Below are 22,413 nucleotides of genomic sequence, written 5' to 3'. Positions count from 1 at the left end.
ACTTTTTATTGATACTTTTTGTGATATTTTCTTTGTGTGTGTGCATCGGATAGTCTGAGAATCCACTTCCGGTTATTTTGTTGGCGGCCCGTTCGAAAGAAATATTTCAATGTTTCCAAGTCTCGTAAACCTATAATTGTCTGCAGACATAATGGAAATTGATATGCATAAGTCACCAACATAATAGATACTGCATTTAGGTTCTTACTTTTATTGTCACGTAAAAATTTTGGTGTCTGAAACGTGAAAGTTACATGCATGTTCCTGCTTGTATCTTTAGTTTACATGTATACTGTAACTGTGTAATTAATTTGCATTCCTTGTCGATTTAGCTAATATTTAAGAAGCTATGTAAGAGTTGTTATTCATTCAGAAAGAGGCATGAATTAAGAATTGGATACTATGAAAGGTCTTACCTTTAATCTTATTGACTTAGGCAGTGGCTCCTCGATGACCTCATCCATGCATTCATGGACTGGGAGTCTATTCCGGCTAATTGTCCACAGATTTGGTTTGCATCAATAACTTTAAAATGTGACGAAAACACCTGATTTGTCAAACTTGACCACAAATGTACAATTACTAATGTGTTTGGGAACTGTGATCATATTTAATAAATTGGACAGTTTTCAATTTGTGTTAAATATTAGTCAGACTGCATATTTGATAGTGGAAGCAAGCCCCTGGACTTGAAAATAGACAGATTTTATGTTGGTCAGACACAGAACAAGTCACTGAAGTTATGATGTCTGGTGTCAAAGTTGATGCATTGTATGTGTCTTTACCAGATGTTTCAAAAATTTGTGTGATATTGGTATTAAACTCAAACTTCCCATTTTCTTTCTAGTATAAATGATGAAAATTTCTTTAATAATAGAAAAAAGTTTTATTGGACATAAGTTCAAGACACAGTGGCCATTGTTAAGATGCCACAAAAGGATAAACTGACAATATCCCAATATTTAAGCATCACAGACCAGGTCATTTTCCTACATGTACTTTATCACAGCAAAGATTACCATAAGAATTTAGTTTTCTATGGGAGATTAAAGTTCATTTTCACGAAAATCCTTGGTTTTGGTATGTAAAAATGACACCATTCCTTTTTCCACTTGTGACAACATTTTATTAAACCCTTTACATGTCCTATTTTCCGGCAAAATTTTAAAACATTTATATGATTGCTATTTGTAAGGTTAACATGCAAAAGTTTTATGATGTGAAAGTTGATAAATGGACATGGGACACAATCTGGTCACCATACATAGAAATGAATGTTTTTTTGTTTGTTTGTTTTTTTTAATTTTTGATAAAATGCACTAAGCAAGAATATCTATAGATATATTATTTAGCATTATTTTAGAACTTAAATTAATTCACAATTTATAAATAAACGGATAGCTTTGAAGAATACTGTTCATTAACAAATATCATGTACATGTAGCTAAAATTGGCAACAAATACACGTACACAATGTCAAATGTCTCATGATTTCAATAACCATGGTAACTCCTGAACTCCACCGCAAGATTTCAAAATTTGTTGGTTGGTAAATGTACTGAAGCATCAGATCTATAGTTTTTATTTTACCCTTTTTTTATTTGTTCATATGTCTGGGCATGAATTACTTGTCATATAACTTTTGCTAGTGTCTTACATTATATACAATATGAACAGGTGCTATCTGATTGCCTTTGATCACCATGAAACATACACAAGGTAGCCTTAATGAATAAAACGCCAATATGTTTTCTGAAAGTAACAGTAGATTGTGATGCATTCAAACAAAATTCATGGTTGTACCAGCCAGGCTTTAAACCCAGACTTCTGGTATTTTAAATAATACTAATGAAATATTCAACTAGCACTGCTAATGGAACAGAGTTTAAGTATCAGTCTTTGTACGAATCATGCAAAATCTGGAAAAAAAATGTGATACACCCCAAAAAAGGCTACATATTTTTTATTTTTGTAATTAAGTTGTTTTATGGGTGTATATGACGAAATGTGTAATTATTCATTCCGATCTGTCTACTCTTAGAAGATAATCAACATGGAAAATCCAGTAGATTCTATTGTATTTGAGTGTCATTTACAGAGTTATCTCCCTTAATTTTGAAATCTACAGTGCATTCTATATAATTTTTATCTCCTATGAGTACGGCTTATTTGAAAAACCAAATGTTAATTTCTGTGTACTAAAGCATTTTAAACAAAATAATGAAAATAAAAATATGTAGGCTTTCCAACAATGTATCACATTTTGCATGATTCTTAGCTGGAGTGCTACTTAAAACTATAAATCTCCCCATCACACCTAAGTTGTGTGAATTTATGTATGTTGTATTTTCAGTTTCATTAACATTTTAATTTTATGCTTAAATTTAAATAAAATTGATTTCTTTAAAAAAAAAAAGTGAAATGATTTAAGCTGCTCTGCCTTTTGATTTCAGATTGATATGTCAAAATGAAACTCGTCACAAGTTAAATCAATCATTGATCAGAACTATTTGGGATTTTATAGGAATATTATAGGGAGCTTGTTAGGTTCTACCATGTCATATTATAAATGTTATTCAAAATAAAGGCAAAATTTAAGGAATGTGACTGAAAATTAGTTACAATTTGAAAAAGAAACACTCATTACACTCTAGTTTTTCTTTTTTTGCAGATCTGTACTATTTGTCATACTCATTAAGGTGCCATGATGGGGGACCCACTTGACATGAAGCAGATATTCTTCACAAATCTGCAACTGTTAGGATTAGATGCAGCTGCTGAAGGAATGGATAACAAGATACCATTCAATAAGTAAGCCTTTTATAGTTTTTTTTTTAAATGCTTACTTGAAACAAAAGTCCAATTACCAATAGCATTACTTGTAATTATATGTATTGAATGTGACCTTATGAATTCATTTTAGCATCCTAAAAAGTTTTTTTTTCAAAGATTATGCTATATAAATTATTGAAAGAGTCATTGAGGGAACCAAGTGAAATAATGCAATCCAGGGACAAAAACCAGACAGGGAAAACAGACACACACAATAGAGAACATACATTTTGTAAAATAACTAGAATAATATGTACAAAGAAACAAAAGTAAATTAGTGAAAATATAATTATTGTTACATTACAGATATTCTGGTTAATTTAACGTATATGCTTTATTATCTTAACAATTTTGTTCTGTTTTGTTTCAGGAATATGTTTGACTTGCCTAATAAAAGAGGAAGTGAAGTTGTACTGCATTTTTTGTTTGAGAAATTGAACCCTGTGATGTGTCGTGAAGAATTTAGGTAAATCTATTTGATAGTAATTTTTGTAAATGTATAATTTGTGCATGTATTTGAAAACATGTACAGTACCTTCATGAGTTCATTAGATCAGTGTACAAAACTAAAAGTTCCTCTTCCTGGATATAAAAAAATAATTGGCCTAAGTGTTCGTTTGGTCCAAGTTATTAAAGAGAGACAAATAAGGTCAATGAAAAATGTGTGGTCTGTTGGTAGGGCTTTTTGGCACCATTTACCAAAATGCAGCGGTCATAGAAAAAAGTTAACTCAAAAAATTATCCTACTTTCTATAAAGAGCAAAATACTAAATATCAGCTTATTTTACAGACCAAGTGTAAATTTATACCTTGAACCTTTTCTTGGAATACTAGGTTATAAAATATGTTTTTAAAGGTTAAAAATAATGTAATTTGAAAACTAGAATAATTCAACCAGTCTGTATTAAAATATTCTTAGATTTGACAGCATTCTTGACCTCTTAAATTTTATTAAAAATCCCCTGTATTTTCAAGTTGTCAGAAGTTGATTTAATGAATCAAATTATAGGTATAAAATTATCAAAAAATGTGTCCTTAACTACCACAGAACACCTGTTTGATCTGTTTGACACTGTCTTTTAAGTTTGACTAGCTCTCAGTTATGATGATAGATGGCAAATTTAAAGGTTAAGGTCATCATAATTGACAGCTATTCAAAATTAAGAGGCATCGTCAATCGAAGAGATCACACAGGTGTTCTTTGGTAGTAAAGAAGGACACATTGGTATAATGTAGGGCAGATTTCTACCTAGAAAGCTATTTAAATTACTCTCTATCCTTCCACAATTTGGAACTGGTCTATTAAAACTGGCTGTAAGCAAAGAGTTCATTTAAAAAACACAGTAAGACTTCCCTGTCTTATCTTTAACTTTATAAGAGATGGATTGTAACAGTTGAGTTTTTGGTAGCTTTGCCGGTGCAGAGAGATGTTCTTAATCAATGTATCATTCTTTATATAATATTAAAAAATTGAAATGCAAATGGGTGCACAAGCCAAGTTGACCACCCCATTTTAGATATTTTAAATTAATAAGGGTCTCACTTACCTGGTATATACATTATTCCAAAGATTCATTTGAATTGGATGCAAACATTTTGAGATATAAATATGTAACATTTACACCTACTTAAATAGGATTTTTATCAAGAAGGGAAATTTTTTTGGAAGTTTTAATTATATATATATATATTTTTTGTTAAGAAACTTAATTTCAACAGAAAAATATGATTTTTTTTTTACGAATTAGAAGTTAACTTTTGGAGTTATCATCTGGAAACCCTAATTTTTATGGAAAAAAGATGTTTTTGGCCACTATGACCTTGACTTGAATTGAAATTTCCCTCAAATCAATAGGGATCTCACTTTTTTTTGGTATGTAAAAATATCACAAAGTTTGGTTTGAATCAGATATAAACTTTTCCAGTTGTTATCCAGAAACCAATATTGACGCACACCCATCTGCCCGCCTGCCATCACCAAATCAGACTTTACTCTTCCTGGAATAAATTTTGTGAATTAGCACAATCTTGGCATACTTCTGTACTTGTGATCATATGTTAGTTATTGACATTTTCCAATTAATTATCCCATTATAAACTAACATAATTAGTCACTTGAACCTTATTTTATTTGTTTTATTTTTTTTTAGACATTGTTGGCCAATAATTGACAAACAGCAAGAAGCACAGTTTCGAAGAACGTGTAATAATTGGTTGAATAACATTTCTAAGGTAAATTTTAATAAATAATTTCATTCATAGAAGACAAAATGATAAGCTAACTTGCATCGTTCTTGTTTAAGAAATGTCAATCTACTATGTGTCTCATTAAAGGAAAATAGTGATTGTAGGGATAGTTCAAGTTTTAGATTGTATACTTTCTAGTTTAAGATGTAAATATACTTTCAATTATATACATTGTATGTAATTTCAGAATGAACCAGACTCCCATTTACCCAGAATTACTGGATCCCTGTTTCTGTCACCAGGGGGAGACAAGTTTATTCAGTTATTGTTGTATTTCTCTAGATATGTTCTACAGCAGGAAATTGACAAAATGGGTAAATACACAAAAAAATTGTTGTATTAGAATAAAGAATCAGTTAAACATGGATGTGGTTTAAGTATCTATAAAATTTAAAGTAACAGAAGGTTTGCTTTTTAATACAATTTTGTTTAGTGCAAATAACTTATTTAAATTCGTCAAATATGTTTTATGCCCCCAGTGAATAAGTCATCTGCCTTTAATGCTATCTCTTACATCTTTGGTTTCTGGATAAAGAAGTACCAAACCAAGTCTTTGGTTTCTGGATAAAGAACTACCAAACCAAGACTTTTAAAAAATCAGAATTTCAAAATGGTTGGACCTTAAAATATTAGTCAGGTTTCAAATATGGTATATATAACAGCTTAATGTTAAGGCATTATGCCTACTGATTTTTCAGATATTATAGATAGAATAAATGGCTTTTGTGAGTTGAAAAACCTAAAAACTTTAAAAAGATAATCAAATCATGGTAATTAATATCCATCATACCTGTTAATCCTCCCACATTAAGGGGGAGACTCCCTCAGTATCATAAAAATATTTGGAATCTCCCATATAAAAATGTAAGAACTGTGGAAGATTTTTTGTTATAAAACTACATGTGGAAAATCCTAAATTACTGAAGTTTAACATCAATAGTTAGCTTTTATGTAAAAATCTTTCAAATGAAATATTGTCAATAGGGGAGAATCTCCCACATTCACTGTTAACAAGGTTAACAGGTATGATCTATGTATGGAAATAGTGAGTTAGGAGTTTGTTAGTACATTATTTTCTTTTAAGCTTCTAGTTTGTATTTTCTTTAAGCTGCAAATATCAATAAATATCCTCAAATTTACTTGTTCTTTCCTTAATGGCCGTTTGATCATAGGTGTAAAAGAAAAGGACTGTCTCCGTTATCCAGAACTGACACAACAGACTGTATCCTTTGGTGAAGCCATTGGTAATGCCATGCAGTGCTCCATCGTTAGAAATAGGAAATTTTTATTGAAGGAATCTCAGATCATTATGGCATTGAACAGAGAGTGGAAGGAATATGCCAAGTAAGTTATGAGGATGTTGCTTATCAGTTTTATGCATGTTTCTTGTAAGAAAATTGTTATAAAGCTATTTTGTAAATGGTGACCAGTGGTAATTGTTTGTCCATTAATTTTATTTGAAAGTAACTAGTTGTTTTATTAAATATATTTATGAGTTTTAGTATGAAGAACATGTATTTATGAAAACAAAATTCTGAGGAATTTCATCTTATCAGTTGTTTTCCATAATTTTGATTTTTAAAGCTGCATTAGCTGCCAAATTTGTTCAGTTTTGATTCTATTGAATTTTGTTGATTCAATGAACAAGTTTGTTGTAATGCAATTGAAGCAATGAATGTCGATAATACCTACAGAATGTTGTGAAAACACATTTTTTTTAATCAGAGAAGATCGATAGCTCTGATCTAATTATTTTTCCCCATTTCTTCCGAAGATTGCGAACAGGATATATGTCTGGGTTAAAAATACTTTAACCTTGGTAAAAAAATAACAATAATGGATACACGTGTAAGCACGTGGCTTGTTTTCATTTCATTTCATCTATTTCTTGATTAGTTTTCAAATAAATAATGACCATATTTTAGCCACATTATATCACAATATGTAAATTTTAAAAGGATCCTTACGTTATCAAACTTTTTTCTTTCACTTCTTGAGTCCGTTGGTCTTCCTTGCCGTTGAATAACCACTTTTGCTTTGCAATCAGATTTGTTATTAAAGCACCGACCCTTACAGCTTATGCGTGGATTAAGGTCACCAGAAGTTACATGCATACAAATTTATCTAGGTTGATTTTTTGTCTTGCAAGACAATAAATATATAGACACCTATTTCATGTATTTAATGCATTTTATTTGTGGATATCAAATGAAATTATACAGGAAAAGTACAATTTAGTAGAAATAATTCAAAGTTAAGGTATATTTTAACAGAAACAAACATTTACAAATATGACAGCTAATGCAGCTTTAATTCAGACCTTAAGTTTTGTTCACATATGAAGGATCCAACAGATTCCTTCTATAAATTTGCCATATATAAAAGAAATATTTTGGATTTGTATTTAAATTCAATACTCTTGGTTGTAGTGAGCTTGTGAAGGATTACAGAAAACTTACTAAATTGGCTAGAGAAAAGGACCATAATATAAGAGAGGAGATGCAGAAAGCCACTCAGAGAGGTGCTGCTAAGGGGAGGTAATTTACAATAGAATTAGTGGAAACTCTAATAGGTAATAGTCGGAATGAATGGTTTGAATTTAGGCTGAATAATTTTTACCTAAATTTAAACTACAGGAATGGAAAAAAAACTATTAAATAATGGAGAGGCTTTTAAATTTCTATGCCACCTTGACAATGATTTCAATTTCTTAAATTGGGAAATTTAACAGTTCCGAATTCAATTACAGGGTGTATTTATTTATGTAACATTTACATAAATAGGATTTTTATCTAGAAGGGAAATTTTTTTGGAAGTTTTAATTATATATATATTTTTTTTTTAAATGTGAAAAACTAGTTCATTTTGTAAGTTCAGCTTTTCAGTATGATTTCTACTCTAATGAATTAATTTAATATGTAGTTCTTTATATTGCAGCCCTATGGTCAGGAAGAGGAGGTCAACTAATTCTTATGAATATGATTTTGATCCACAGTCTATTGAAAGAGCCCAAAGAGTTCAAGAGGTTATCATCTTTAAAGTAAAATAAAGAAGCTTTTACAAAGAATATGCATCTAAATTAAAATATGAAATGTTTCATGATTTCAGTCTTCTTATGTACTTGTTTCAAGTGTTGCTGGTGAAAGGTCACTTCTTGAAACATGTATATTATAGCATATTGAAATTTACAATATTCTTATAAGGTTAATATAGTTGTCTTATATACAGGGGAAATATCTTTTTGATTACAACAAATAAAACACTAGACTTATCTGTTTACAGTGATTTTACATTGTACAAGATTGATGCAAAATCTCAACTTCCTGTATGAAACTTACTTTATATTTTGAACGTATGGTTGCTGGATTGGGAAGCCGGTTTCTAGTTGGCCTTAAAAGACCTCATTTTCTCATATGAATATACTTCTTATTATTCTAATTTTCAGGTGAGAGATTTATGGAAGCAGTTTGACGATTTCTGTTCTAGAGAGGCAGCTGAAAGAGAAGTGATAGAGTCTATTGTTGATAAAACCATGAATAAATATAAAATTAGTGCCAATGATGTCAACATCAAAGTTCCTGATCTGTTACTGACCGAGTGTGAGGATGAAATTAGAAAAGTAAGATCTATATATACAGCACATCTGAAAACAGTGCTGGTTTTACATGTATATGTATTATGGGGCAGATGTGTATACATGTAAATGTGTTACCATGGTTACAGGGCAGATGTATATACATGTACATGTTTTACTAGGCAGATGTTTATGCATGTAAATGTGTTACAGGGCAGATGGTTATACATGTAAATTTGTTACAAGGCCGATTATTATACATGTAAATGTGCTACAGGACTGATGTTTATACATGAAAATGTGTTACAGGGCAGATGTTTATAAATATCTTTTTTACTTGCTTTTTTTAAGTACCAATCAATATAAAGTTCAGGCTGTTAGAATGGTAGTGGTGATTTATGGTGCAGAAAAGCCCACCAAACTTACAATGCCTTTTTGGTCAACATATGCCATATTTTAACGGAACTTTAGTAATTTCTGCATACAGATCTGTATTTTTGAGATAATGCATATGTTAATCTCCAATAAAATCAACCAAATCAAGAATGATAACTCCTTCAAACACTCAGTTTCATACAAGCTCTATGTATAATTAATATAAACGCAACAACAAAAAGACGAAGTATGACTTTTTATGTAGTCTGTAACTGTTTTTCTGAATGTGAAATGAAAGTGAATTTGGTTGGTTTTTGACATGCATGAAACACCCTCTGTCTGATTTTTATAAAGACTTGTATTTGCTTTTAGATAGGATTTAGACTCTCAGGTTTATGATATGGTTATGTAGGTCTATTAATTATCACGTAAGAATATGTAAAAAGGAAAGAAATTATTTCATCATGTTAAGGCAAAAAAATCATAGTTTTGTTTCCTGCTTCCAGCAAGAAAAAATAGGGTAGATAGGTAGATTTTTTTTATTTTTCAAAAACATTTTACATGGAGTTAATGCGGAAGCAATCTTGAGCCAATATGACGAGGAAATTTTTAGGGTAGACATAAATAACTAAGGTAGGTAGAGTAGCAGAAAACAGATGTATTATTTTTTGGCCTAATAGTTCTACCTTAAACTTCCCTTTGTTTTTGATTTTCCAGAGGCATGTAGATAGTAATTTTCACCATGGAAAATTGAACCTTATCAGTATTATTCAACTCTGGAATCTGTGCCTGCATCTTTATATAGAAAAAATGCATCAAGGTTGGTATAAAAAATGTTTAAATACAGGAGCTTTATGGTTCATTCTATATGCACATGTTTAATGATTAAACTTGATGACAGGACAAAAAGTGAATGTTTTTTATGATATGATTTATTTGTGTTTCTTTAAAATAGAATTGAAGTAAATGTTGCAGCCTGCTTTTTGATTTTTTTTCGATGGGAAAATTATATTTTAGAATATTACTTATCAGAAATAAATTTTGAATTACCTCTGCCTTATCATTATAGAGTTAATTTTCACTCTGTGCATTGAACAGAGTCATCTTTATTTCAGAATTACTTTAGTAGAAGAAATGAGGGAATGAAAACAATATACATATATTTTAAGGATATACCCACTGTTTTGTGTTAAAGAGAAGACTTCTGACAGTCTTTTTCAGTCATTATTTTTTTCAGGGAGTTCGGATCTATAGATTAATTTCTAAGTAAAACTTGTGCTTTTTTCTGGAGTTTTTACAATCCATTAATTTTGTTTAACGCATTTCAAGCATCAATGACACCATATTTTTTTTTACTTTTCATCTATTCTTATTTTCAGCTGGTATACCGAAGTTTGATGAAGGAATAAAAGCCATTAAAGACAAGGTACACACAAGCCATGCATACTTGTCAAATACACAGTCTCTCAAAGAACAAATTACCAGTATTTTACCAGAACTCAAAGAGTCTATAGACTATCTCCGGGAGAAAGTTGATAGTGAAGTGTCAATTTCATCTACTCCACGTAGTTTACGGACCACTGTAAGTCAGCCTGTATTCATACAAACTGTAATTTGCACACAATAAGTACTTTATGACAGTATATGTACATACATTTTATGTTACTCTATTTGTAATTTTCGCCATTGTTCAATTCTGTGAAATTTGTTAATGTTCAAATATGAAAATGTTTTAATTGAATAAAATTAGAAAAGGAAATCTGTGTTTCTTTTATCCATTTTACAAAGTCTGTCTGAGAATTCTTGATATCGGTTAGGCACTAAAACATATTTAACTCGTCAAAGCATCGTAAGAACAAATTCTTTTTGATTTAATTATACGTCCATTTTCTCTTGTAAATTTATTATATATTTTAGTCAGTTGGACTGGGATTAATGGAGCCCTCACCACCAGTGTCCTTTACTCCTCGCCAAAATATTGTGACACCAGAGGGAGCTACTGTAAAAATTTCACCTGATGATGGTATGTATAGCTAAAAGGCAGACTTTGAAATCATCACCGCTGTAGCAGATATTGAGAAAAATCATCAAAACAAATTTAAAATAGACCAATACTATATATAGAACAGGCATGTCTCACAATGGAAGAAGTTACAATAAAATATAAAAAAAAAATATGACAAGGTTGTGTAGAGGTCATGAAACAAACTAGAATGTCAGGGTCATTTCACTAAAAGTTATAATTGTAAAATTGTTCTTACCGTATTTTTGGTGTGTATTATGCTCATATTTTTTCATAGAAATTATTTCCAGAACATGGGAGTGCATATTATGCATCAATATATAAGAATTGGCCACGAAATAAAAGATTTTGGTATGAGAAAAGACATTGCGTAATGTAAACAAACTGGAAGTGAAATGTTACTGATAAAAAGGTTGTACAATATTTCCTTCTAATAAAACATTGTTAGAGATAACAATGAAACAATTAAAAACCAAAAAGTAACAAAGTTATTTTTTGTCAAACCCTCCTTATCAAATGCATTTGCAGCTGAAAATGATTATTTTGATTGTTTCTTACAATTTTCTTTCTTAAAAGTATGTTTTTAAATGAAAAATTGTAAAATTTGAGTTACAACCAAAACTGGAAATGTCCGATTATGAAAGACAGGTTGGATCATGGAAATTCCGACAGGCACATATATCAAACCAATGTATATTTTATACTCTGTGCAACAATGTTGGGGAGCATATCATGTTTTTCACTTGTCCATCAGTCAGTCATCTTTTTGTCAGTGCAACTTCTTTCAGACTACTGAACTTAATTTCACAAAACTTGGTACCTGTATGTAGTAAGGTCACAATATATTAACTTTCGTTTATATTCGGTTTCATGTTGGTTCGATTTGATAATTGTACATTATGATTATACCTTTATTATAGTGACAACACCAGAAGCAGTAGCAAGATTGAATGATGATATTACAGGAACCATTAGGAAGGGACCAAACAGTCTGTTCCAAGGTACCCCTGTGTATGCCAGATCTGCTATAACGAATGAAAAGTAAGAAAATGGTGTCAATTGTTATTGTTAATTAGGTGTAAGGAATGTATTTTTTATACCCCAGCTCGATGAGTCAGTGGTGTATTATTGGAATCACCTTGTCTGTCCTTATGTCTCTTCGTCTGTCGTTCTTTAGTCCATCATTCTGTCTATATCTGACAAAATTTTAGTGCAATTATCTCGGCTCCTAGTGAGTGTATTGATTTCAAATATGGTATGTAGTTTTATATAGAAAGGGCATACATTATGAGTTATTTTGAGATGCTGTTTAATAACTGAACAAGTGGGATTTAGCTGGCACCAGTGTGTTCAAGTTCATTTTGAACTCTGTATCTTGGGCACTTATTTCAGGTTTTTTAAAAACATTACTTAGATTCTCATTCCTGCCCAACCCAATTTTTCATGCCCACCCTTATACTCAAATTTCTGGAAATCTTCCATGTCATGTATGCACCCTCTTTATAATTATTGTTATTTAATAACTTATGGTTTGAAAATCATGATGTTTTCTTGCTTTTTGTTTTTTAAAATGGTTCCAAATTTGATGAAAACTGTATAACTGTAGTAGTAGTAGAAAATGTGTACTTTGATAGAGCTGTTTCAATACATTTCTGCTGATAAAATCGATTACCAAGCACACATAGATGGTCATAACAACAATGCTAGTTTTTCGGCATGAATGACAGTTACTGAAGGAAAAAGAAAGAAGTGAAAAAAAGAAAATTGGACCCCCATCAAAATTTTCAGGAGAGTTGGGTGAGAATCAAGAAATTTGTTTATAGTGGTGTTGTTATCTCTGACATATTCACCATTTCCATTCTCCTTATATGTATATTTATCTATTTTCAAGTTGGTTAGTTTTAAATTGGTACTTTGCCTTAAAGTATGAATCAGGAAATCAATATCTTACTAACCTTTACTCCCTTCAGACCATCCTCTAGACTTCCAAGAAAAACGGTGACAAATAATTCTGCTTCTAGTACTGTTGATGTCAGAGAGCAACTTCATTCGACTCCAACAAGAGCATCTAGACCTACTGGTAGCTTTACTGGTAAAATATCACTTATTTGTTATTGTCTCCTGCCTTCTGTTGTGAAAGAGGAGCTTGTTTAACTCAAGTACTTCTACATCTATGAATCAGGCACAAAGTGAATAAAATTTGGCACATGAAGAAAGGAAATTCATTGCATCATCCAAGTACTCATGTCTCATAACCACCAGAAATAACCATCAAAGTGTTTGTAACGTTTGCCTTTTTAAGATATTGATAGGTCAAATATAGTGAAAATGAAGTATGGAAAAAAAATGGCGGAAAATATAAGCAGTTAAAAAATATCTACGTCACAGATGATTTAGGATAAATTTAAACAGCTTAATGGTTGTTTCCCAGATTTATTGAATATATTCAAGGCAAAAAAGACAAAAATGATACACTGTATGCCACCCATTGCTTGATTCTCACTTAGAATGGTACTTAACAGGTTTTCATGAATTTTGCCTATATGGAAGCTTTGCTATTTGTTTTCAGGTCTGTATATCAAAGGTCTAGGTCACCATAACTAAAATAAGATTTTTGTATGACATGGGAACTTGAATGCTGCTCCTGTCTTTATTTGACATAGAATAAATTATGCAACATTTCCTCATCAAATTCTGTAAAGTCCACATCACTGATTAGAACTGCATGTAACAGTTCTTAAAAATTATTTCCAAATTTTTTTTATTTCTCTCACACAAGATAATTCAATATATAGAACCAACAACATCCACTCAAAAATATTGTACTACTTGTTAATATAAAATTTATATGTTTGAAAGGGGTCATTTTAGTTTATATTTTGAAATAATAGTTTTTATGACTTATTGTTTTTTTAATGAAGTTAAAGCAGTGATTTAAAAAAAAAACAAGAAAGTAAATAAGTATACATTATACACACATTAAGATAGACATTATTTTTCAAAATGAAAATATCTGCTACTTTGAACAAATGAAAACTGTAATTCTTATTTTCAAAAGTTTTCTTCTTTTTTTTCACAGCTTGGGATGGTGCAATACAACAGCCTGAGACTTTGGTATCTCAAATGAAACACTCCCCTCCAAGGAGTGAACAATCATTCCACAGTTCCAGAAATAAACGATCACCAAGAAGTGAACAGTCATTTGCTAGTAACAGGAATGTAAACAAATTCAATTTAACCCAAAGTTCAGGAACTTTGACACCAAAACAGTCTCCAAGATCTGAACTTATGACACCTAGAAACAGGAGTTTTCAGACACCCGAAGGTTCACCAGGTCAGAGGTCACATGCTGATGACCCTGGAGTAGGTCAGATGTCACCATCAGATATTATAGCCAATGAAGTGATGGGAATTGGTGCAGTGATGTCACCTGTGATGTCAGGTTGGTTGTTTGATTTAAAGTAGAAACACAGAAGAAACAGCCAATCAAATCCTTTAAGTTGTTGTTTTAAGTAGTGTCTTTGTAAGAATCATGCAAAATCTGAAAAATGTGATACACCCCAAAAAAGGCTACATATTTTTATTTTTGTAATTAAGTTGTTTTATGGGTCTATATTATGAAATGTGTAATTATTCATTCAAATCTACCTGCTCTTAAGAGATAATCAACATTAAAAGTCCAATAGATTCTATTGTATTTGAGTGTCATTTACAGTTATCTCCCTTAATTTTGAATTCTACAGTGCATTCTATACAATTTTTATCTCCTATGAGCACGGGTTATACAAAAAAAAACCAAATTTTAATTTCGGTTTACTGAAGCATTTTATACAAAATATCAAAAATAAAAATATGTAGGCTTTTTACCCATGAATCATATTTTGCATGATTCTTAGCTGGAATGCTACTTAAATGTTTTTATATATATATATAAAATACTCATAAAAGATTATAAAAGAGAGCAATATACTTAAATTATCCAACAATTCATTTATTGCAGGTCTCATGCAGGTTCAGGTGCAGTGTGTAGCTGTTACCAAGACTTGAACAAGATACAATTTCATTTATAGCTCACCTGGCCGAAGGCCATGTGAGCTATTGCCATCACTTGGCGTCTGTCGTCATCTGTCATCGTCCGTTGTCGTCTTTAACAATTTTTCTAGACTCTTATCCTCTGACACTACTTGACCAATTGGAACCTAACTTGGTATAAATTTTCCTTGGGGTATCCTGCATACTACTGTCGAAAAACATGGCTGCTGTTACTAGAATTAGAACATAGAGGTCAGACAGTAGTTTTTCGCATATTTCTCCAAAACCATTAGATTTAGCTAAATTCTGATGTGGTTAAAAGTGTTCATTATGATGAGATCTATCTGTGGTCAAATTTTCATTGTAATCTTTTAAGACTTTTTAGAGTTATTGCCCTTTTTCAACATTTTTTGCTATTTTTTATGTTATTTCTTTCAAAAATCTTCTCCTCTGATACTACTTGACCAATTGGAACTTGGTATGAATGTTCCTTGGGGTATCCTGCATAGAACAGGATATGGGGATTTTTGATCCGTCGAAAAACATGGCCGCTGTTACTAAAAATAGAACACAGGGGTCAGACAGTAGTTTTTTGCATATATCTCCAAAACTATTAGATTTAGCTTAATACTATAAGGGAAAAAGTGTTCAGCATGATAAGATCTACCTGCGGTCAAATTTTCATATTAATCAGTTAAGCCATGTTGGAGTTATTGCCCTTTTTCAATGTTTTTTGCTATTTTTAATGTTGTTTCTTTCAAAAATCTTCTCCTCTGACACTACTTTACCAATTGAAACCATACTCAGTACAAATGTTCCTAGGGGTATATTCCATAGAACTGATTTGGGGATTTATAATCTGTCAAACAGCATGGCCACTGTTACTAAAAAAAGAACAAAGGGTCAAACAGTAGTTTTTTGTGTATATTTCCAAAACCGTTAGGGTTAGCCAAATTCTTTCATAGCTGAAATAATCCTTATTATTAGGACTACGAAAGTCTTCAGGTATAAAATTTGTCAGACGACTCCTTGTAAGAGTTATTGCCCTTGAAAGGGGAAAAATAATGTTTTTTTTTTTATAGTTTTCAGCCAATATCATGAAAACTATGATAGATAAAAAGAAACTTTCAATTGCTGAAATGATCCTTATGATAAGTCCTACCAAAGTCTTTTTGAGTTAAATTGTTGGACAACTTCTTGAATTTATTGCCCTTGAAAGACAAAATTCAACCAGGTGAGCGATTCAGGCTCCTGGGAGCCTCTTCTTAATTAGTTGATCTAAATTGTATCAAAAGAGATAACCCAGACAAAAAAAAATCAGAAATTTATGAATATTTGCTTTCCATGTATATTGTGAAAGTACTTATATTCATGGGTATCAATGCTCGTGGTTTTGATGTTCCTGTCATGCAATTTAAAGTAAATAATCATTTTTGTTGGGAATCAAATTTCATGGTTTACCTTACCCACAAAATCCACAAAAATTGGTACCCCACGAACAATAGTACTTTCACAGTATATACAAATACAGGGTGCTCGTACTCATACATTTTTAATGATTAGGTTTTTATCTGTAATTTTTAGGTGTAGAAGCATTTAAGACAAAATCAGAGATACCTAGAAGCCCTATTGGCATGGAGGTTAAATTAATGTTTAGGGAGGCAATGTCTGCTGAAAATAGTCCAAGGTCAGATAGGTCAAGGTCATCTAAAGGTCAGAAGTCAATGAACAATAGCTTGAACATAAGTGGCCATAGTACAAGGTCTCACCATGAAGAAGGAAAGGAGAGTAAGAATATTTCAAGGAGTAGAGTTTATGGTGATGTTGATGACTTTTTATCCAGTGATAAGCCAAACCATTATGAACAGACCAGGACAGTTTCTGGTGTTAGTAGTGATCTGAAATTGTTGGACTTGTTAGATACTGTTGAATCAATAGAGCGTGTCCATATTGAAGATCGTCCCATATCTCCTGTGGGACAAACATTAGATTCTTATGAGACAGAACCAGAGGAAAGTACTTTAAACCAGAGAACTGGAAAAATTACAGAAATAAAACGGCCTCCATCTCCTGTGGCAGAATTGCTAGAAAGTGTTGGATCTGATGATGAAAATAAAATTCCAGATATGGAAATTTTGAAAAGATATGAAGAGGAGGAGTTTTATTTGGAACAACCTGAAGATTTGGTAACATCAGAGGTGGAGGAAGAGAATCAGCTTGATTTCATGTCTAAGAAATTATTAAATGGTAATTATAGAATATTTTTCTCATTGCTAGTTTCATTTGTCTAGATTATAGGAGATGATAGAACCAACAAACATTTTAAAGATAGCCCTTAAAGATTATAGGAGATGATAGGACCAACAAATATTTTAAAGATAGCCCTTAAAGATTATAGGAGATGATAGGACCAACAAATATTTTAAAGATAGCCCTTAAAGATTATAGGAGATGATAGGACCAACAAACATTTTAAAGATAGCCCTTAAAGATTTTTAATAAACTAAACATAAATCAAGTAACAGTTCTATGCTACTATCATCACATGCCTATTTCTTTAAAAAATATCTTATTTTTGTAACTGCCTCTGTGGGCTCAATGTAGTGTGCTGGAATTTGAGAGGTTGTGGATTTGATGTATAGCCAAGTCATATTAAAGAATTTGAAATTTGTTGTTATTGCATACAGCATACATAGGAAACTGAGGAATGAATGGTTGGCTTCGAGTCAGAATAATGTGTGAAGGGTCAGTTTGACACGCCTTTGGTTTGGGGGGGGGGGGAGCTGATGCTTCTGAAGATCTTGCTCAGCATTTCAGACTAGTACCAGGCAAGGTCCATTCCATTGATCAAATGTTCTTACTCTGAAATGGTTAGTTTATCATTAGAACTTAATACATGTATATGAAAACAATTCAGCTATGATCCATGTAGATTGTAAACTTTATTTCAAATCTGTTAAATTTCAGAACAAAAAGCTTTTATTACAAAAGAAATGATCCCAAGAAGTCCATTAAAGGATGAAATTAGACGGATGTACAAAGAAGCTGTCTCTGATGTTGAGGATTCTCCTATGAATAAAAGTATGTATTTTACAGTTATAAAATATATTTTGAAGAATGAGGGCTTTCCTAAGAATCTTGCCTTTATTTTTATATGAAAACACTTAAATTTTAAATACAGGAATGTTCCAATGGTCAATGGTAACAGAAAATACTAGAAAACAGTGAAATAGAGTAAACAATGACCTTTGGATAAATAAGTCAAAATTTTACATTTGAATTAATATGGAAGTTAGATAAAGATAATTATAAGTAGCGTGTTTAAATTTATTTGATGATCTATACATTTGTTGTAGATTTCAATGGGAATTCGTCTTCTTCAAGAATGAATAACAGCTTACTTGGCAGTTCATTTTCAAATAAACATGTAACACCTCAGTCAGGTAAGAAAATCGGTACATTGAAACCTGTCTAAACCAGACATGTTTTTAAGTCTTTTTAAATCAGTTTAAGGAGGTAGACCAAGGGTAAGGGACACAACTCTTACAAATCATTGGAACTTTTGTATTCAGCATTTTACATCAATCTCATTTAAGCATCAAAGTAACTTAGACTGATTTCATTCTGTTTCAAATGAAAGCTTGATATGCTTTGGTGAAATTTAATATGATAAAAAACATATCACTGATTTTTTTTTGGAATTATGTCCCTTATCTTAGATCTACCTCCTTAGATATATTTTCAACCTGGGAAAACCAAACACCTGTCTCAATGGGACAAATTCTACATTTTTAGTCAAAAAGTGGTTTGGTTTCAGTAGGTTTCACAGTTCCAAATTTTTTTTCTGACAAGTTTCAATTTCTGTCAGATAAGTTCCAATGTCTGTCAGACAAGTAAGTTTTGTTATGTATTGGACGAGTTGAAAAAAAAACACAGTAATTGTAGAGGCCTGATAATATGTAATAGATATTAAGATAAAACTTTAAGAGCTCAATTTACCTTGACATAATCTTGAGTTTATGGTTGAGCTGGCATGGAAGCTTTAGAGCAAAACTGAATGAACTAAATATTTTGCCCCAAGCATTAAGTAGCACTCCAGCTAAGGATCATGCAAAATGTGATTCATGGGTAAAAAGCCTACATATTTTTATTTTTGATATTTTGTTTGAAATGTCACAGTAAACAGAAATAAACATGTGGTTTTTCATATAACCGGTGCTCTTAGGAGATAAAAATTATATAGAATGCACTGTAGATTTCAAAATTAAGGGAGATAACTCTGTAAATGGTGCTCAAATACCATAGAATCTATATACTGTATTTTCAATGTCGATTATCTCCTAAGAGCAGACAGATTTGAATGAATAATTACACATTTTATAGTATAGACCCTTAAAACAACTTAATTACATAAATAAAAATATGTAGCCTTTTTTGGGGCGTATCACATTTTTCAGATTTTGCAAGATTCTCACAAAGACAGCTACTTAAAAACTGAAAAAAATCTGCTTTAATTTTGTTTCTCATCAATCTGCAAAAGTTAAACATTAGAAGCCTACTGTTTATCAGTAACATAACAACGCTTGCATTAAATTTTGTTAGAACTTGTCTGACAGAAAAAAATTAACTTTGACTGAATGGATTAAATAATACAACAGAACAAAACATTATGTATCTGATACCCTTGTTAAAAAAATTTAAACCACATAATTGGCTTTTTTTTGGTTATTTTTTTCATAAGGAACAATATATCTTATGTACTATGTGTAAATTGGCTTCCATTCTGTATGTGCTTCTTTAGGTGGTAACAATGTCACAAATAATTTCAACATACTATAGGGTATGTAAGTCTTGTCACATGACTCCGTGATTTCATGAGAATGGGTCCTCATCTCCCATTCAAATGCATAGAGATTCATCATTAACATAGCTTTGAGTTCAATGTTAAAAGCAAAATATCTTTTTGTGAAAAAAAATACTGATCAAAAATGACAAATATCTAGTTCAAAGGGATAAAAATGTTAAGAAAAGCATAAAATAGAAGATTTTGCAGAGTGATACAGCATTTTAATTTCCCAGAAGTGAACAACAAAAATGCAGACCGGTCTTCGGATTTCAATACGTTCTACATCTAAAATTCCAGAAGAAGAAAAAAAGAGCATAACTTCTATGTTCTGGTTTTAAAAAGCAAAATCATCAAACAAAATGGGAAAATTCAAATTTTCTTTTTCAGATTTTGATTTTAGAAGTGCTGGTGATGGCATAGGATTGGAGGATATAGAGATGCCTGATTTATCACTAAATGACTCTTTTGGTGATCAGAACCAATTACCTAAAAAATCTGAAAAAACACCAAACACATTTGACAGACAAGTTTTAAATCAAGATTTGATTTCCTTTACCACTCCAAAAGCCAATTTTGATTTATTTCAAACCTATGATGCACAGAGACTTGATCAGGCTAAGCAGGAACTTGATGAAAAGTTTAGTCAGAGCCTACCTCTGCGATTTGGATATGCTCGTGAATTGGAGACACAACAACAGTTACAGGAGAGCAAAGCTCAGATGGAACTCTTAGAAAAATCTATTGGTGATATTGAAGGAAAAATTTTAGAATTAAGCTCAAATAATGTCTTGCATCAAGATGCTAAAGATGATTCTGATCTTATTGATAATTTAGACGATTCTTTTGCTCCTCTGAAAAGTGGTTTTCTTGTAGAAGGTGGAACACCTAAGTCAAAAAATATGTCCGAAAACAATGCATCAGAAACAACTGATTCCTCAGACATTCGGGCTAGAATGAAGCAGTTGAAGGAAGCTGCATCTAGAATAAGATCTAATTATAGATACTAGTGTTTTAATTATCAGTGTAATTTATGCTATTTATTAAGCAATGAAATAAAATTTAAAATATTGAATGCATGCTTGCAAATTTTCATATTTCATTTCATAATGTGCCAAATTCATTTAGCTTTTTGATAGAAAATTACATGATTTCTTCAAATTGTGTCATGGATTTATAAAAAAAAAAAAAAAAGACTTTCATGCTTTTATGTCCTTTTCTTTCATTGTGCTTCAGTGATTATTTTACCCCCACTCAACAAGTAGGTGTTATTTTGGAATCACCTTGTCCATCCGTTATTTCGTTCATCCGTCTTGTCAAAATTTTGTCGCAATTATCTTGGCTCTCAATGGATGGGTTGATTTCAAATTTGTTTTGGATGCTGTCCATGTCAACTTCCTATTTTGTGGATCTTTGCCATTTTTTATATGATCGCAAAAAAAAATTCAGTTGTGTAATTGTATGGTGCTGTCGTCTAACGTAGACATTTGTTTTTTTACCATGAACTTAAATGTTAGTTGGTTGATCTTTATAAAATTTGGTAACAAGTTTCCAAACTACAAAAGATAGATTAGCATTGAATTTGGGAATTATGGCCCCCACCGTTTTGGAATTAGATGCCAAAAGGGGGCCAAAACAAGAACTTTCATATATTTTATTTAACTCCAAAAAGCATAGGAATGTCTATGATATTGTTCCACAATATTCTATACCCCATTGGTCAGACTGGTTATGATTTTGGGGTTTAAGACTTGATCATTTAAGAAATTAGGGGCCAGAAACAAGCATTTTCCTTATGTGCGGACAATAACTTAAATAAAAGTAAATGGATCTCCGTGAAATAGTATTACAAAGTGCCATATCACAAGAGGAAGTCTTGGATTGATTTATGAGGTGTCTGGAGCCAAGTAAGAATAAGGGGACCAGAAACAAGTGGTTTTATTTATAGATGATAACTTCAGTAAAAAGGAATGGATCCCTTTGAAATTGTACCACAGGGCACATACTTCCAGATGAAGGTTGGGATTGCTTTTGGAGGTTTTGACTGGGTCCATTTCTTTTCAATTTTTTTCTGTCCATTTGTGGTCACAAACTTATGTTTCAGAAAAATGAATGTTAGTAAAATTACTGAAATGATAATACATAGAAATCACTAGAAACTTTAAATTAAAAGAAACAACTCTTCAATCAGTTCATAATTTTGTTTGGGAAGTTAGAAATTTTATTCTGAGTCATTCCCATTTTATACAGAATAATCCCTGTCCTATCTGACATAATAAGTTTAAAATTGATAACATTGTAACAAAAAAAATAGGGGCATAAGATTTACTATGTGCCATCCATTTTTTTCTGGATTTGCCAGGTTTCTACATGGACTGTCTTGAAAAATAAAAAAAAGCAAAAAATGAGGATCAGTTTGAAATCACTGTAATTTTGAATACTGACAAAGTCATATGAACAAGATCAATCTTAAATAAACTTTTGAAA

General features: G+C 31.3%; 1 protein-coding gene across 1 annotated transcript; it reads left to right on the top strand.

Annotated features, from left to right (window-relative positions):
- The first annotated feature begins 53 nt into the window (after positions 1–53).
- Positions 54–21,001, top strand: LOC148621186 (uncharacterized). Its single transcript, XM_088575303.1, has 19 exons — positions 54–200; positions 2,672–2,811; positions 3,203–3,298; positions 4,983–5,064; positions 5,267–5,393; positions 6,252–6,423; positions 7,509–7,616; positions 8,017–8,104; positions 8,525–8,698; positions 9,746–9,848; positions 10,408–10,610; positions 10,946–11,051; positions 11,972–12,092; positions 13,022–13,143; positions 14,131–14,493; positions 16,668–17,330; positions 18,051–18,164; positions 18,440–18,526; positions 20,317–21,001. The coding sequence occupies exons 2-19, from the start codon at positions 2,705–2,707 to the stop codon at positions 20,934–20,936; spliced, it is 3,456 nt and encodes a 1,151-aa protein (XP_088431429.1). The 5' UTR covers positions 54–200; positions 2,672–2,704; the 3' UTR covers positions 20,937–21,001.
- The last annotated feature ends 1,412 nt before the right edge of the window (positions 21,002–22,413 follow it).

This window comes from Perna viridis, chromosome 3 (assembly GCF_037379345.1).
Source record: "Perna viridis isolate PV_CMFRI_1.1 ecotype Kerala chromosome 3, ASM3737934v1, whole genome shotgun sequence".
NCBI classification, from domain to species: Eukaryota; Metazoa; Mollusca; class Bivalvia; order Mytilida; family Mytilidae; genus Perna; species Perna viridis.
Note: the sequence above shows the minus strand (reverse complement) of the source record. Positions and strands in the feature narration are given on the sequence as shown.